The sequence below is a fragment of the Arachis stenosperma genome, chromosome 5 (genome assembly GCF_014773155.1).
Source record: "Arachis stenosperma cultivar V10309 chromosome 5, arast.V10309.gnm1.PFL2, whole genome shotgun sequence".
Taxonomy (NCBI): Eukaryota; Viridiplantae; Streptophyta; class Magnoliopsida; order Fabales; family Fabaceae; genus Arachis; species Arachis stenosperma.
In genome coordinates, this window is record NC_080381.1 from 95,686,677 (window position 1) to 95,704,164 (window position 17,488).

The 17,488-nt window shown below is 40.1% G+C and overlaps 1 protein-coding gene across 1 annotated transcript; it reads left to right on the forward strand.

The window, feature by feature from the left end:
* Positions 1 to 7,155: 7,155 nt before the first annotated feature.
* LOC130980984 (uncharacterized) lies at positions 7,156 to 8,172 on the forward strand. Its single transcript, XM_057904626.1, has one exon. It carries the CDS (start codon positions 7,156 to 7,158, stop codon positions 8,170 to 8,172), a length of 1,017 nt encoding a protein of 338 aa, XP_057760609.1.
* Positions 8,173 to 17,488: the final 9,316 nt, after the last annotated feature.

Genomic DNA, 17,488 nt, shown 5'->3' on the forward strand with positions numbered 1-17,488 from the left:
GTCTGTTTGAATTCAATCAAATCCCAATTCCCATTTACCCTTCTGTCTAATGCAATTTAATTTCTCTTGGTTTAATTCCTGCAAATCTAAGTCCCAATCCCCTTTACATTTCAAGCCATTTACATTTCTTGTCATTTAAGATTCTTGCAATTTACATTTCTTGCAATCTAAGTTTCTGCCATTTAATTTCTTGTTCTTTAAGATTCAGCACTTTAATTCTTGTTCTCTTTACTTTCAATGCAATTTAAATTCTGCAACTCAATCAACCAAATCTTGATTCGCTTGACTAATTCAACCACTAAACTAAAATTGCTCAATCCTTCAATCCCTGTGGGATCGACCTCACACCCGTGAGTTTTATTACTTGATGCGACCCGGTGCACTTGCCGGTTAGATTGGTGTTGTTTTGGGAGAGATTCTGGTCTCCACCAAAAATATACTCATCAAGTTTTTGGCGCCGTTGCCGGGGATTGATTAGATTGACAATGATTAAGTGAGGTGGTAGTTTAGATCAAGCACTTTTTCTTTAATTTTTGACTAACCCACTAACTGTTTGAATTTTTGCCTAAACTAACACTAACTTTGCTCTCTCAGTAGAGTACATTGCTTTTCTGGTTCTGTGTCCGTTTCTTGTTGTTCTGTACAACAAGAGCAATTTTCTTCTGATTTTCTCTCAAAGCCTATTAACTGTTTGACACATTGTGTCAACTAATCCTCTGACTACATTCTGGCATGAGAATATCCAATTTTCATTTGGATTGTTTGTGATTATGCAGATCATGGAGGAAAGGAATCCTACAGCAAGAGGAGAAAAACTGAGGCATTATGATTTTCAACCTCCATAATCAAAGAGCAAGATGTCAAGCTAGTGACAATAAAAGAGCGCTTGTTGGGAGGCAACCCAACCGGAGGTAACTTTCTTTTTATATCTGTTTCAATAAAAAGGTTAATTAGTTTTATCTATATTGCAAGAAGCTAAGTTTGGTGTTGCACACCAAAACAATCTAAGGGAGAATGAAGGATTCTAAGTTTGGTGTTCCACCAAAATTCCATCATATAATATATTCTCACCTTCTGCATAATGCTAGCTTCAAGCATTCAGACAAACTAATTAACTATTCTGCTATTTTCAGTTTTAATGCTTTTGAAAAAAAAAAGAAAAAAAAAGAATTTCACATATGGTTAATGAAAACCTTTGGCAAGGTGCTAAGTTTGGTGTTCCCACACCAAAGTAAGTTCAAAAAGCCCACAAATAAATCATGCAGATTAACCACTGTTTCTAAGTGCTTGGGGAACAAGCAACTTCCGATATCACTGCAGAATATCATACAAACTTTTGGAGATTTCTAGCATCATCAACGAAAGAGGAGAAAGATGAACATGAAAGCCAGCATTGATGATGATGAGAAGAGGGAAAGCAAGTGAACTCCAACAGGTTGTATTGTTAAGTGATTGTTTTACATCAAATATTGCTGTAATTGAAAGTTGGGTTGTATCCTTAATTGTCTTGCATGTTTGCATAGTATAGTTTTCTTTATATACCCCTGCCTGCCTACATAGCATAGTCTTTCGTTATAATTCAATAAGCAAGATGCTTGTTTATTCACAACATTCTTATCTTCAAAACTTGTTTGCACTCAATTTTCAAGAATGCATCACATGTAAGTTCTTTGAAAAGAAGGATTGAGGAATTTAACAATTTTGAGGTAAGCAAAAGATTAGGAGAAGTGGCGGTTCTAGTTGTATGATTATGTATTGAGGTTGCATGCTTGTGAAAACTTGCATGGGAGCTCATAGGCAGGATATGAAGTTCAAAGAAGTATTGTGGAGATTCTCAAAAATCAATTGATCCAAGAAGCAGCAACCAAAACAAAAGAAAAGAAAAGAAAATACAAAAACAAAAAAAAAACATGGCCCAAGGCTCTGAGCATCAATTACTAGGCAGAAAAAGAAAGAAAGAAACAAAAACTCAAAGAGTTGCTATCCTAGTAAATGCTTGTGGTTGAAGTGTGTCAAGGAAAGAGGCTTGAGCAAGTAAATCCTGAGGGGTGCTTTAACACCTAATACCTTAAAACCAACTGGTTTAGGAGTATTGATTGAAAGCTTATCTAAAGAGCCGCCTTGAGACATGACACTTAGAGTCGAGGTCAAAGCACAGAAACTATAAGCTGCTTCAAGGTGATTACATATAAAGAGATCTCCATGATACCATTTGGATGAAAATCCTAAAGACCTACGACTCCCAATATGTAAGGACTAATGAGCACTGAAACCCTTGCTTGAGCATATAATTTAGAGTTTGCCCCACTGTGACTTAATCACTTCTCTCACTGTATTTTACAAGTGTTCCTCAAACCATCTTAATTGAAAGAACCTTTGAGCATAGTTCATTTCTTGCTTGGGGACAAGCAAGCTTTAAGTTTGGTGTTGTGATGACAAGTCATCTTAGCCTAGTTTCACTAGTCTTTTTCTTTTGTTTTCACTTGAATTATGCACTTTCTTGAGGCTTAAGCAAGCCAATTTAGGCAGATTTTCATGCTTCCTTTGATTGAATCAACCATAGATAAATTAATGCAATTTCATGAGGTTTGATGCCATAATTGGTGCATATTAGGATAGAATGATCATCTCATGACTTCAAGCATAGCTTTGATGTGTTTGGTTGATTTATGATAGGTGAAGAAAGCTTGGAAAAGGATTGAAGTGAGAAGGAATGGCTAGAAGCTAAGAGAAGACAATGAAACAAGTGAAATTGAACCAGGAAGAATGAAGTTGGAGTTGAAGTTAGCCCTCAAACGTTGGTACAAACTTTTGGACGAAAAGTTAGCCCCAACGTTAGCCCCCTAACTTGGAGGCTAACGTTGGAGATTTAAAATTACTCCCAGGGTGCTCAAAGTTTGCGCCAACGTTAGCCCCCTAACTTGGAGGCTAACGTTGGCATGAGAAATTCTCCCCAGGGTGTGCCAACGTTTGCGCCAACGTTAGCCCCCTAACTTGGAGGCTAACGTTGGCATGAGAAATCTCCTCCAGGGGCTGCCAACGTTTGCGCCAACGTTAGCCCCCTAACTTGGAGGCTAACGTTGGCGCCACACCAACACAAAGCAAGGCCAACGTTAGGGTCAAAGTTAGCCCCCTAACGTTGGCACCAACGTGAGATGCAGGAAATTGGTTTTGCTGATATGAAAAGTTGGCCTCAAAGTTAGCCCCCTAACTTTGAGGCTAACTTTGAATCCAACTTTGCAAAACCCAAATCCGGTTCAATTGGTTCACTTGGGTTTCTCTCCAAGCTTCAAGAGCAATCAACCAAGGCCTCTTTCAACCCAATTCCATCAAGAGCAAAGGCCCAACTCAAGGCTTGAAGATCAATTGAAGAAAGTGTATAAATAGGCTAAGATTCAAGTTAGTCAGGGAGCTTCCCTTTTTAGAGTTTTTAGAGAATTTTCTTTTCTGTTTTGGGGAGCCTGAGTGATCTTTATTTCCTTAGTTTAATTGCTTTCAATTTCAATTACACTTGTCTTGGATCTTGGGTAGGAAAATTGAAGGAATTCTGTTTCAATCTCACCTTAGATCTCTCTTTTGATTTTCACTGCAATTTAAATTTTCAATTCAGCTACTTGCTTCTTCATCTAATTCCTTTGCAATTTACAATTTCCTTGTTATTGTTCTTGTTGGATCTAGGAAGGCATTGAGATCTAGACTTGGTTTTCTAGTCTCTGGGTCCTGAGATCACATTTTACCATTTAAATTTTCTGTACTTGCTTTATTTGTTTAATTTGCTTGTCTGTTTGAATTCAATCAAATCCCAATTCCCATTTACCCTTCTGTCTAATGCAATTTAATTTCTCTTGGTTTAATTCCTGCAAATCTAAGTCCCAATCCCCTTTACATTTCAAGCCATTTACATTTCTTGTCATTTAAGATTCTTGCAATTTACATTTCTTGCAATCTAAGTTTCTGCCATTTAATTTTTTGTTCTTTAAGATTCAGCACTTTAATTCTTGTTCTCTTTACTTTCAATGCAATTTAAATTCTGCAACTCAATCAACCAAATCTTGATTCGCTTGACTAATTCAACCACTAAACTAAAATTGCTCAATCCTTCAATCCTTGTGGGATCGACCTCACACCCGTGAGTTTTATTACTTGATGCGACCCGGTGCACTTGCCGGTTAGATTGGTGTTGTTTTGGGAGAGATTCTTGTCTCCACCAAAATAATCCCATCAAGAGGTCGAATCCCACAGGGATTGATTGATCAAGCAACTTTAATTAGAAGATTATTCTAGTTGAGCGAATTCATAATTTGGGTTGAGAGTTGCAGAAAATAAAATGGCTGGAATGTAAATGACAGAAAAGTAAATGCTAAAATTAAAGAACTGGAAGTAAATGACTGAAATTAAATTGCTGAATTGTAAATGGGAATGGGGTGTTTGCTCATGAAAATAAATGCAGAAATTAAAGAGAATGGGTGATTGAATAGGAGATGTTGCAATTCTCCGGATCAAGTTCATCTTCATCTCTTCCTCAATCAATGCACTCATTGATCTCTTTGGCAATCTTAATTGATTGAATTACAATTTCTTGCAATTCAATCTCTTAAATCTTGATCAATAGCCAATTCCTTGGTCAATTGCTCATGAGAAGAGATGAAGTGTGGTCACTGATTATACACATGCATTTCCCAAATCAAGTTTTGAGAGGATTATAGTCACATATCCATCCAAACCCAATTTGGTCCAGCATGAGAAAGCATTTCTAGCTTGATCTCTTCATTCCTCTTTCAAGGTTCAGAAGAGATCCAAGTTTGAATAGTTTCTTTTCCAAGATAACTACCCAATGGGATGAAGATCGAAAGCTTTCAAGTAAAATCAAGAGAAAAATAGAAGAAGAATGAAGAAAACTAGTATTGATCCATCAAATTACAACAGAGCTCCCTACCCAATGAAATGGGTTTAGTTGTTCATAGCTCTGAAAAATGAAAACGAAGATGGAGAATACATTCTGAACTAGAAGAGCAGAGAAAGTAAAATAGAGAGTAATGCTTTTTCTTTCAGAACTCTTTCCAACTCCCCAAAAAAACTCTCCTTCAATAATTCAAAGCTACTCCTATATATACTACTCTTCTATTCTTCTAGTTGATTCTTCAAGTCTTGGGCTTTTGGATCTTCAGTTTGGAGCAGTTCTCTTCTTCACTTGGGCTTGGTTTTACTTGCAGAGAGAAAGTGTGAAGTGGGCAGAGACTTTAGCTAAAGACGTTAGAGGTGTTAACATTCAGTGAGAAAATGGGTTCGAAAATGTTAGTGTCATTCAACTTTTTCACTAACGTTTCTTACCCAAGTAAGGCCACGTTAACTTCAACGTTAGTAGCACAAATGTTGCCACTAACGTTGCCTCTTTGTTCTTCGCACACGTTATTGGGACTCAACTTTCCCAATAACGTTGAGAGGCTTCCCCTTTCCCACGTTAGAGTCCACATTAACTTAGTTAACGTGGCTCTTTTAACGTAGGCATGCCAATCTTCGTGAACGTTAGTGACACTCAACATTGTCACTAACGTTCTAATATGCCCCTATTCACGTTAGAGTCCACGTTAACTACGTTAACGTGGCTTCTAACGTGGCTTTGCAAACCATTTCCAACGTTAGTGACAATGTTGAGTGTCACTAACGTTGGTTCATCTTTCATTCATTGCCGTTAGCTTCCACGTTAACTAAGTTAACATAGAAGTTAACGTGGCTCCTTGGGGTTTTGTGGTTGCTTCCAACGTTAGTGACAATGTTGGGTGTCACTAACGTTGTCGACCATTCTTGCCTCTCACGTTAGCTTCCACGTTAACCAAGTTAACGTGGAAGTTAACATGGTACATTGCACCTTAGGCCAATGTTAGTGACAATGTTGAATGTCACTAACGTTGGCTTATTTCCCCTTGTTAACGTTAGAGGCCACATTAACCAAGTTAACGTGGACTCTAATGTGGCCACTTATGATCAATGGCCAATGTTAGTGATAATGTTAAGTGTCACTAACGTTGGCTCAAAATCCTTTCTTCACGTTAGAGCTCACGTTAACTTAGTTAACGTGACTCTTAACGTGGGCAATGATGGCTTCGAGAGCGTTATTGGCAATCACTTTTCTCATTAACTTTGCAAGTTACCTCCCATTCCACGTTAGTGGCCACGTTAATTAGATTAACGTGACTGCTAAGTGGTTCTTCCTTACTTCCTTTGGTCCTGAAATCAAGCAATAGAGTGCATCAAAGTTCTAGTCCAAGTCATGGGTAATGCAACATACAATTTGTCACTAAATTCATGCAAAATCCTCATGAAATCATGTAAAATGCACAATGTATGCTTGAATCAAGGTGTAAGTGAATATTTACCCAAAACTAGCTTATTTTCTAAGGAAATGCATGAAACTACCCTAAAAATAGTAAAGAAAAGGTCAATGAAATTGGCCAAGATGCCCTTGCATCACAACACCAAACTTAAAGCTTGCTTGTCCCTAAGCAAGTAGTGGAACAAAGCCAAGAGCAAAGCCAAGACCAGAGACGTTACAACTCCAACAGCAATGCAGCTCATCAACAATTCACACAGAGGACATATCAACACCCCCACAATAACACCTCTCATACTTTAACCTCTAATTCCAATTTACCATCAATTGATGACAGACTCTCTAAGCTTGAAACCTTACTTGAAGGAATATGCCAAGAGATTCAAGAAGACAGGGTGTTCAAAGAAGAGGTGCGAGCCAACATTAAGAACCAAGGAGAGACCATCAAGAAGCTGGAATTCCAAGTGGGATGCTTAGCGGAGAAGATTCCCAAACCTACTGATGGTTTCCCAAGTGACACGGAGAAAAACCCAAGAGGAGAAGCAAATAAAGTAAGATGGGAAGATTGCAAAATGGTCACTACAAATGATCAAGAGGATGAAGACGAGCAAAGTGACCTCTCCCAACAGCCTGAAAACAACTCAATAAAGGAGGAGGATAGAGAGCACTAAGAACCAGAAATCTCACAACAAGAGTTGTTGAAGCTCTACGCACCATTTCCCCAACTGCTCAATGGTGCTGTGGGGAAGAGAATATACTCAAGGTTCCTAGACTTGTTTGCATCTCTGGATGTGAACATACCATTCATCAAGGCCATACAACAAATGCCTGCATTCATCAAGTACATAAAGGAACTTCTTCCCAGGAAAAGCTCACTCAAAGGAGGCCAAACTATAGTGTTAAACAAGGAATGTAGTGCCCTTATTCAACATGAATTGCCTGCAAAAAGAAGAGACCCAGGGAGTTTTCACATCCCCTGTGCCATAGGGGAAACAATGTTCGATAGAGCACTCTGTGATTTAGGAGCAAGCATCAACTTACTGCCCCTATCCCTGGCGAAAAGGTTACAGATCAACGAGATAATGCCCACAGATGTGGTCATCAGACTGGCTGATAAGACTCAAAAGCAAGCAATAGGAGTGGTGGAAAATGTGTTACTAAAGGTTGGGAAATACTTTCTCCCAACAGACTTTGTCATCTTGGACATGGAAGAAAGTCACACTCACCCAATCATATTGGGAAGACCCTTCCTAGCTACGGCCAGAGCACTCATAGATGTGGAGAAAGGGGAGCTAATATTGAGGATCCATGATGAATGGCTCAGCTTTAATGTCTTCAAACTCTCACAAGAAGTAGACCAAGAACACAAGGAACCAAGTAAAAACCAGGATGAGATGCTAAAGGAGGAAGCAAGCACAGAAGCACACCCAACCTATCTGGAGACCCCTTTGGTTACTGAACAAGGGAAACAGCCACTGCCACAGCTCAAGGAAAAGTTAGAGGAACCTAAACCTCTAGAGGCATGTGAAGACAACATCACAATTACCATAGGAAAGGAAGTCATCAAGAGCAAGGCAATATCAAAGGACACAAGGAAGAAGGTACCAAGGAAGTGGAGGAACAAAAAGATCCCTACGGAAGACTTTTCTCCAGGAGATAGAGTGATCTCAGCTTACTTTCCAGACATCCTCCCTAATCTCCCTATTGTACCATCTCAATTACCTAAAGTCTTCACAATCAACAAAATTCTCTCCCTGGAACATGCAGAGATCATTGATACAACCAATGGATACAAGTCCACAGCGAGTGGGGAGGACTTCAAGCATTACCAACCACCCTGATGAGGGAGAAACGTCAAGCTAGTGACGCTAAAGAAGTGCTTCATGGGAGGCAACCCATGTTTTATATGCTTTTAGAAGATAGTAAATATGTCAATATTTATGAATTCAAACCCAAACTTGACAAACTCTTGGTGGAATCCTTATTGTACAGTATACAGTGAAGAACAAGTTTGGTGTTCAAAACATGCCAAGAAAGCATTAATGCAATCAAAAGCATGCTAGTCTTGGAAGCTTTGAACAGAACTTTTCATCACAGTGCTCCAAACTAAGTTTGGTGTCACCCCATGGTGCCACAAATATGCATATAAGGACCCACAAATAGTTAGTTAGTTAGTTGGAATTCATGAATAAACAATTTAATCTTTTCTCATTTTTCTTTTTCTAGCCGTAAAGTTCAATTGTCTTTGGTTTGATATTATTCTCACTTTTCTTATTTTGTCTTTATAGGGAAAAGAAAAGGAGCATTGATGGAGATTGATTGGACAATTAAATGGGGGAGGTTCAGCCATTTCATGAAAGAGAACTACACACTTGTCTCAAGAAGGAACGCATGGGGAAACGTTGCCATGCAACATTGAAGAAAGGAGACCCTTTGAAGACCGAACCATTCACTCTCATTAAGTGATGATCCTTGTCCTTCCTTCATAGACAACCCTAACCGTCCATCAAGCAACCATTCTTGCAATCCACACCTTCCATTCTCTCATGATTTCCCTATATAAAGGAATCGTAGTGCAGCCTCACTCCTCACATTCAAATCCCCACTCTCCACACTCCACACTTTTGGCGTACTAAAACCCTTCATCACAAATTGTCCTAGCCAACCCATTCTTCATCTAACCGTATCCTCAAAAACACCTCAAAACAGCAACGTAAATTCATGGCGTCATCAAGCTCCAAGAGGCAGAAGAGGAAGGAACCAATGGAAAACACTCCTTATGATGAAAAGAGGTTCAAAACTGCCTTCCATGAACGAGAATTTGAGCGGATAAAACTCAAAAAGATACTGCCCGAATTAACCTTCCAAATCAATGAAAACGAATACCCACAGATTCCGAAGAAGATAGAAGAAAGAGGGTGGGAATTGCTCACTAATCCAGAAGGGAAGATCAATGCAAACCTCATCAAGGAATTTTATGCAAATGTGGTAAGAGAAGACAAAACCAGGGACCCAACCTTCAAAAGCTATGTAAGAGGAAAGGAGGTGGACTTCAGCCCAAGTGCTATAATGAGAACTCTTCACCTGAAAGCTAAGATGATGACGAGCTCACTGAGATCGTGGGTGACATTTGTGTTATAGCAGCTGACTGGGAGAGGTATAAAGATGGGAAACCCAGGTTCATCAAGAGGGGAGACCTTAGCCCAGAAGCCAAGGGCTGGTTTGAACTCGTAAGGAGGTCTATTCTCCCAGCTGTAAATAATTCAGAGGTGAATATTAATCAGGCAACTATGGTACATTGCCTAGTACAAGGTGGAGAAATCAACGTGCATGAACTTATAGCTGAAGGAATTCAAGAGTCAGCCGAGAAGCTTAAATCAGGTGCCAGACTTTGGTACCCCAGCACCATTTTCAGATTGTGCAAAAAGGCCAAGGTGGTCTTTGAGGATAGCAAACCGGACTGGGTGAACCCTGGGAAATTAATGACAGTCGAGCGTATGGTCTACACTACACCTGCACAGCAACAAAGAAGGCCACAATTAGGGAAATTAAAAGCAAAAGAAGGAGCTCATCAAGAGGAGTCTCATCAGGAAGAATATCAATGAGAAGAGCATCCTTACTCAGCAGACTTGAATATGACTCACCTTCTAAGAGCTATTGAAGATATGGGGGTGATACATATGAAAGGGCAAGAGCAAATACTGAGCTGGATGAGCCAACAAGAGGTGTGGCAGAAACAACAAATGGAGCAGCAACAGGAACAATACTCCCAGCTCACTCAAACCATCACCCAAGTTATTGAGAGGCAAGAACGTCAAGATAAGCAATTGCAAGAACTCAATCAGCGGCAATTAGCTCTGATGAGAACATTCAATTAGTTCACTGTACTTAATGAAGGACGTCAATTACATAGGGAGGAGTTCAACGTAAACACTCAAGCAAGGTTGAACTACATGTCTAGTAATATGCATCATCTACACTATGCCATCCCTACATATGATGAGGTCCAAAAAGATTTTGTAGAACAAGAAGAGAAGAAGGTAAAACAGCAAAAGGAAACACTCAAGAAGAAGATGGAAGATGGAGGTTTCTGGAAGAAACTGTTTGGAAAAGGCAAAAGGAGTGGGAGTACAAGCACTCAAGAGGGACACAAGGAAGACAAGCAAGGAGGAGAGCATGGACGGCCACAAGAGTAAAAGGTGGTGGAGTTCCTTCTTTACTCCATCTTTTTCTGTGTTTTAAATAAGGAAGATCTTGGATGAAATAGGACATGCTTCCATGTTAGTTTGAACATTTTCAATTCTGCATTTTAAGTCTATTGCTTAGGTCTATATTTGCTGGTTCTTTATGTCACTGCACCACTACTTTACTTAATTGTATGTTTGTCCTTTGAATCAGATGAAAAAGAGAATGAGTGTTTTACAAAAGACCAGAGAGGAGTTCATAGTATGGAGTAATATTCTGAATCTTTGGTGTGATCATAAGTTAGCTAAGTTAGTTCAACCATAAGGTGGGAAAACAACTATCTGTCCTGAATACTATGCTTTGAACACATCCCATGAGACTAAGTAAATAACAAGATCCTAATAAGATAAAGGGAAAGAACAATTAAAGTGAAAAACAAAAGAAAAAGAGTAAGCAATAAGGCTAGGCACCAATGGTTTTTAATCTTGAAGCATGTGTCTGTGGTGCTCCTGTGTGAGGGATTTACTTGGATGAATAAGCTCTTAGGGGTGCCTTATCACTTGGTAACTTGGGTTAACTAACCCGGGATTATCAGCTGAAAGTCCACTATCAAGAGTAACCCTCACTACAGAGCATTTAGTTACCCAAAGAGGTGCTGGACACCAAGGTCTCAAGAAAAGAAAATAAATAAACCATATGCCTGTGGTGTGTATGTATGGGGGAGAGACTTGAGGAAGTAAGTCCGTAGGGGTATTTCAACACCTAGCACCTTGAACCAACTGGTTCGGGAGTGTTGGCTGAAAGCTTATTTTAAAGAGTTGCCCCCTTACAGAGCACCTAGCCTGAAGAACACAAATAAGCCTTGAAATGACAATAAAAGGATCAATAAAAGTCTCATGGTATGCAAGCAAAGCCAGTGTTTTAGAACATGATAAAGGTCTGAAAGCCAGTAATGGAATGAACCTAAGTTGCTATTGATAAACCCCATTTTGAGGGTTTATCTTGTGTTGATTTCAGGGGTTTTATCAATAATTCCACACGCTTTCTATATAAAAATACAAGGTTTTGTGTTCCTTTCCTAATTTTGCCTCACGGATGAAAACATGTGTATTTTGCACTAAATTAGATACATTTCTAATCTTCTCTTAGGTGCCATTCGATGCCGTGACCTGTGTGTTAAGTGGTTTCAGAATATAGGACAGGGATGGACCGGAAGAGAGAAGGAGAACGGTCGCAAAGGAAGGGAGCATGAGAATTGAGCTTTGGAAATCTCAGCATGGGCGCGTGCGCGCACTTGACGCGTCCGCGCACTTGACGCGTCCGCGTGGATTGAGCAGCTAGAAGTCGAAGCCAAGAGCCAAGCCACGAGACGGCTTGCGTAGCGGCTCGGCCATGATCTTCATGTGCGCGCACGCGTACATTACGCCTCCGCGCACATTACAAGATGCCTCAGTGGTTTTTTAAAAGAGCCACGTGACTTGGGCGTGGAGGCAGTTGGGAATTCCATTTTGGGGAAGTGCCTTGGCGGGAAAAGCTTAAGAAGACCAAAGGAACAAGGGTTAAAGGACTTTTAGCTCATTTTCTAGATTCTAGATATTTTGAAGATAGTTAGTTACACCCTTGGGGAAGGAGAGAGAGATCCCAAGCTCTCATTAGGGTTCATCTTCATCCAATTTCTGAATTTTCATTCACTCTTTGGTGAGATCCATTGCAATTCTCAATTCATTTTGTTCATGTCATAGATCTTCTTCTCCAATCTCAATTAGTTCTTGTAATTGCTCAATTCTCATAGATCTTAGATTCAATTTTGTAGTTTTGGATTCAATCAATTCCTTTAGAATCTCATTTCCATTGTTGTTCTTTGTTAATTGTTGTTAGTTCCTTGTGTTGAAATACTTTTAATTCTACTTTCTTCTCAATTTTACTATGACTTTCACTCTTGCTCATAAAATGTTTGATAAAATGCCAACACTAGTTATGGAGTAAAAGTTTCTTACTTGGCATAGGGTTTGGGCCATTAGAAGAAGTTGAATAGTTGTGTCGATTGTTGATTTGGAATTAGGGATTGCTAATTGACTTGGAGTGCACTAAAGCTAGATTTCCATAAAGTAAAGCTAGGACTTGTGACTCAAGTTGATTACTCTCATTTGACTTTCCTCTATGCCTAGGGGTTAACTAAATGAAACAAGGCCTAATTGTTGTCATCATTGAAGGAACTATAAGGATAGAATTTCTAATGCCAACCCTAAGCCAAGTCTTTTAAGGATTGATTGTTTGTTTTCTATTTTGCTAAAACCTTCAAAGAATCATAACAAGGCTTCCTAATCAATAAGATGCATACTCTAGCAATTCCAAGGGAGGACGACTCGGGAGACTAGTACTCTCGGTTATAGATTGTAGGATTGTTTGGTGCGAAGTTTAAGTGTCGATTAGACTATACTCATGATCGTATTCATCATTAAATTCTAAATCGACATGCTAAATTTCTTTTCTTGGGAAAGGGGATTTCTCCCGAGTCTTTGCACTCTTGTTGCTATAAGTTCACCGCTTTCATTTTTGATTGTTGTTACCCCGGATTTCTTTGGCACCACTTGGACCGGGCTTACCCATTCGCTATCTGAGATAGGATAGATGATGTCCGCTTCAAGTAGCCGAGTGACCTCTTTTTTCACAACCTCAAGAATGGTTGGATTAAGTCTCCTTTGAGGTTGTCGGACCGGTCTTGCTCCTTCTTCAAGAAATATGCGATGCTCTCATACTTGGGGGCTTATTCCCACTAGATCCACCAAACTCCACCCAATTGCCCTTTTGTTTTTCCTCAATACATCTAGCAACTTTTCTTCTTGTTGAGGAGTTAACTCTTTTACAATTATCACGGGGCGCTTTTGGGCTTCATCAAGATATGAGTACCTTAAGTGGGGTGGTAGTGGCTTCAATTCAATCTTTTTGTCATTCTTTAAAGTTTGAGTTTCCGGATGGTTTGTATGGTGTGTGGTGTTTAGTTTGCTTGGACTTTCATTTGCTTCTTCAATCATGTACTTCTCATCTAACTTTGCAAGGTGCACTTCGGCAACCATGTTGTCAATTGGGTCACACCGGAATAGAGAGTGATTCTCCGGTGCGTGCTTCATTGCTTCTTCTAGGCTAAAACTCACGACTCTCCCATCTATTTCAAATGAGTAGGTTCCTGAGTAGGCATCTAGCTTAAATCTAGAAGTTCTCAAAAATGGTCTTCCAAGTAGGATAGATGATGCTCTCTCGGTTTCGCTTGATGGCATTTCAAGGACATAGAAGTCAATCGGAAACACCAACCCTTTGATATTTACCAATACGTCTTCCGCAACACCCGTCACGGTTATTATGCTTTTATCCACTAGGACAAATCTTGCCGTCGACCTTTTTAGGGGTGGCAACTTCAATACCCGGTAGACGGAGAGCGGCATGATGCTAACACATGCTCCGAGATCACACATACAATCTATAAATTGAATTCCATTAACGGTGCAATTGACCATACAAGGGCCCGGATCATCACACTTCTCGGGCAATGCTCCCATTAAAGCGGAAATAGAACTCCCCAATGGGATGGTTTCCAATTCAAGAATTCTATCCTTGTTCATGCATAGATCTTTAAGGAATTTTGCATATCTAGCAACTTGATGGATAGCATCAAAGAGGGGGATGGTTACCTCAACTTTCTTGAACATTTCTACCATTTTGGGGTCGAGTTCTATGTGCTTTCTAGCTTTCTTTGCAAGTGTTGGAAATGGGAGTTGTTGAGCAATTTCTTCTTCCAAGGTTCTCTTGGCCTTGGGGGTCTCCTTTGTTGGTTGAGCTTCATCCTCAACTATGACTTGTGGTGTCTCCTCTTCCACTACCTCTTCTATATCTATTCTCTCCTCCTCTTGAGCGATTGTGATAGGATTTGAGTCCTTTGCTCCCTTCTCTTTTAATTGTGTTCCGGATCTAAGGGTGATGGCATTAATGCCCCCTTAGGATTGGGTTGAGGTTGAGAGGGAATGACGCTTTGGATTAGGGGTTGAGGAGTGGGATTTGTTGGTGTGTCCATTCGTACAAGAAGAGCTTGTAGTGTAGAGGTGAGGCCGGTAAAGCCGGAAGCAAGTGTGTTTTGTAGTTCCTTTTGACCTTGGATGATGGTCCGGAGTGTTTCGTCTTGGTTGGAGGGGGTGGTTGCATATGTGAGTTGAGGGGTTTGTGATTGGTTGGGTGGTGGTCTTTGATGTGGTGGTTGGTATGTTTGGTAGTTTCTTTGTGGGTTTTGTTGGTTGTATGGTTGATTTTGTTGGTTGTATGGTGGCCGATTTTGTGAGAAATTTTGTGAGTTGTTGCTTCATCTTTGACCTCCTCCATTGTTGTTGTTGTCCCTATTCCCTTGTTGATGATTGTCTCTCCAATTTTGGTTATGATACCCACTCCCTGGATTGTAGCTTCAACCTTGATAACGGTGCCCTTGGTTAAGATTACCGCCTTGGTAGTACCCTTGATTTGGGCGGTCATAGAAATTATGGGTAGCCGCCAAGGTGTTATCTTCTTGAAGGCTCGGGCACTCATCCGTGTAGTGGGAATAGCAAGAACAAATGCCACACACTTTTTGAGGAACCAATTGTTGGTTGTGTTGTTGAGGTGGTGGGGAGTGTTGTTGGTATGATTGAGGTTGTTGTGGTTATTGTTGATTCAATTGGAGTTGCCTCAAGATGGATGTCATTTCGCTCAAGGATTGAGTTAGAGCGGTGGTTTCACTACTAGTTGATACCTCATTTACGGTTCTTGGGCGGTTGACTCTTCGTCTCATATGTTTATTGGATTCGGCTAGGTCAATGATAAGTTGCCATGCCTCTTCCGCTGTTTTATATTTAGACAAAGAACCATTGCTAGAGGTGTCCAAGAAAGTTCTATCTTGTTCTCCCATCCCTTGACATATGTATCCAAGCAATACTTGAGTATCAAGCATGGGATTAGGGCATGCGTCTAGTAGCTTATGAAACCGTTCCCAATACTCGTATAGCGGTTCCGTTTCACCTTGCACAATACAAGACATTTCCTTCCTTAGCCTATCCATCTTCTCCGGGGGCAAGAATTTATCCAAGAATCCTCTTCTAAGTAAGTCCCAATCGGAGGTGACTTCACTAGATAGAGTGTAGAACCATTCTTTAGCCTTGTCCTCAAGAGAGAAAGGGAAAGCAAACAACCATATAGCAACTTCATCGGATCCTTCCCGTCTAGTGGTTGAGCATATACGATGGAAGTCCTTGAGATGTCGAATAGGGTCTTGTGTGGGAAGCCCGTAAAACTTAGGTAGGAGGTTGATCAAAGCGGTCTTCAATTCAAAGTTTGCATTCATGTTGGGGTGAGTTACATGAAGGGGTTGAAGGACATAATCCGGTGCACCCGCTTCCTTGATGGTAACTCTCCTCGGAGCATCCATGGTGTTAGTACCTAAAACGAAAGAAGAGTTGTTAGTGATATTGATGGAAGTATGACTAATGCCTTCTTTGAGTGACGGTTCAATGTTCACTTTTAGTAAGGTGGTTGAGGTGGTGAAAACCTCTTTACCTTTCCTAAACTTTAGCCGCCTCCGAGCTTGTCTAATATGAAACAAAGTTCGTTCTATTTCCGGATCAAAGGGGACTAAGCTCGGATTCGGTTGTGAACGCGTCATGCAATGAAAGGGATGTGAGATTCATGGTAACGATGAGGGGTTAGTCACTTGAACAATTTACAATGAAATGCAACTATGTACATATATACACACATTTACTCCAAACAATAACATGGCACACTAAGCAAATTCCCTGGCAACGGCGCCATTTTGATAAACGAAATTTAGCATGTCGATTTAGAATTCAATGATGAATACGATCGTGAGTATAGTTTAATCGACACTTAAACTTCGCACCAAACAATCCTACAATCTATAACCGAGAGTACTAGTCTCCCGAGTCGTCCTCCCTTGGAATTGCTAGAGTATGCATCTTATTGATTAGGAAGCCTTGTTATGATTCTTTGAAGGTTTTAGCAAAATAGAAAACAAACAATCAATCCTTAAAAGACTTGGCTTAGGGTTGGCATTAGAAATTCTATCCTTATAGTTCCTTCAATGATGACAACAATTAGGCCTTGCTTCATTTAGTTAACCCCTAGGCATAGAGGAAAGTCAAATGAGAGTAATCAACTTGAGTCACAAGTCCTAGCTTTACCTTATGGAAATCTAGCTTTAGTGCACTCCAAGTCAATTAGCAATCCCTAATTCCAAATCAACAATCGACACAACTATTCAACTTCTTCTAATGGCCCAAACCCTATGCCAAGTAAGAAACTTTTACTCCATAACTAGTGTTGGCATTTTATCAAACATTTGATGAGCAAGAGTGAAAGTCATAGTAAAATTGAGAAGAAAGTAGAATTAAAAGTATTTCAACACAAGGAACTAACAACAATTAACAAAGAACAACAATGGAAATGAGATTCTAAAGGAATTGATTGAATCCAAAACTACAAAATTGAATCTAAGATCTATGAGAATGGAGCAATTACAAGCACTAATTGAGATTGGAGAAGAAGATCTATGACATGAACAAAATGAATTGAGAATTGCAATGGATCTCACCAAAGAGTGAATGAAAATTCAGAAATTGGATGAAGATGAACCCTAATGAGAGCTTGGGATCTCTCTCTCCTTCTCCAAGAGTGTAACTAACTATCTTCAAAATATCTAGAATCTAGAAAATGAGCTAAAAGTCCCTTAACCCTTGTTCCTTTGGTCTTCTTAAGCTTTTCCCACCAAGGCACTTCCCCAAAATGGGATTCCCAACTGCCTCCACGCCCAAGTCACGTGGCTCTTTTAAAAAATCACATTCGAACATCGGCGCGCACGCGCAATGTACGCGTGCGCGCCACTGAGGCATCTTGTAATGTGCGCGGAGGCGTAATGTACGCGTGCGCGCACATGAA

What these genes read in the sequence shown, in the direction of transcription:
- LOC130980984 (XM_057904626.1), top strand. Translation starts at nt 7,156, where the DNA reads ATGCCTGCATTCATCAAGTACATAAAGGAACTTCTTCCCAGGAAAAGC.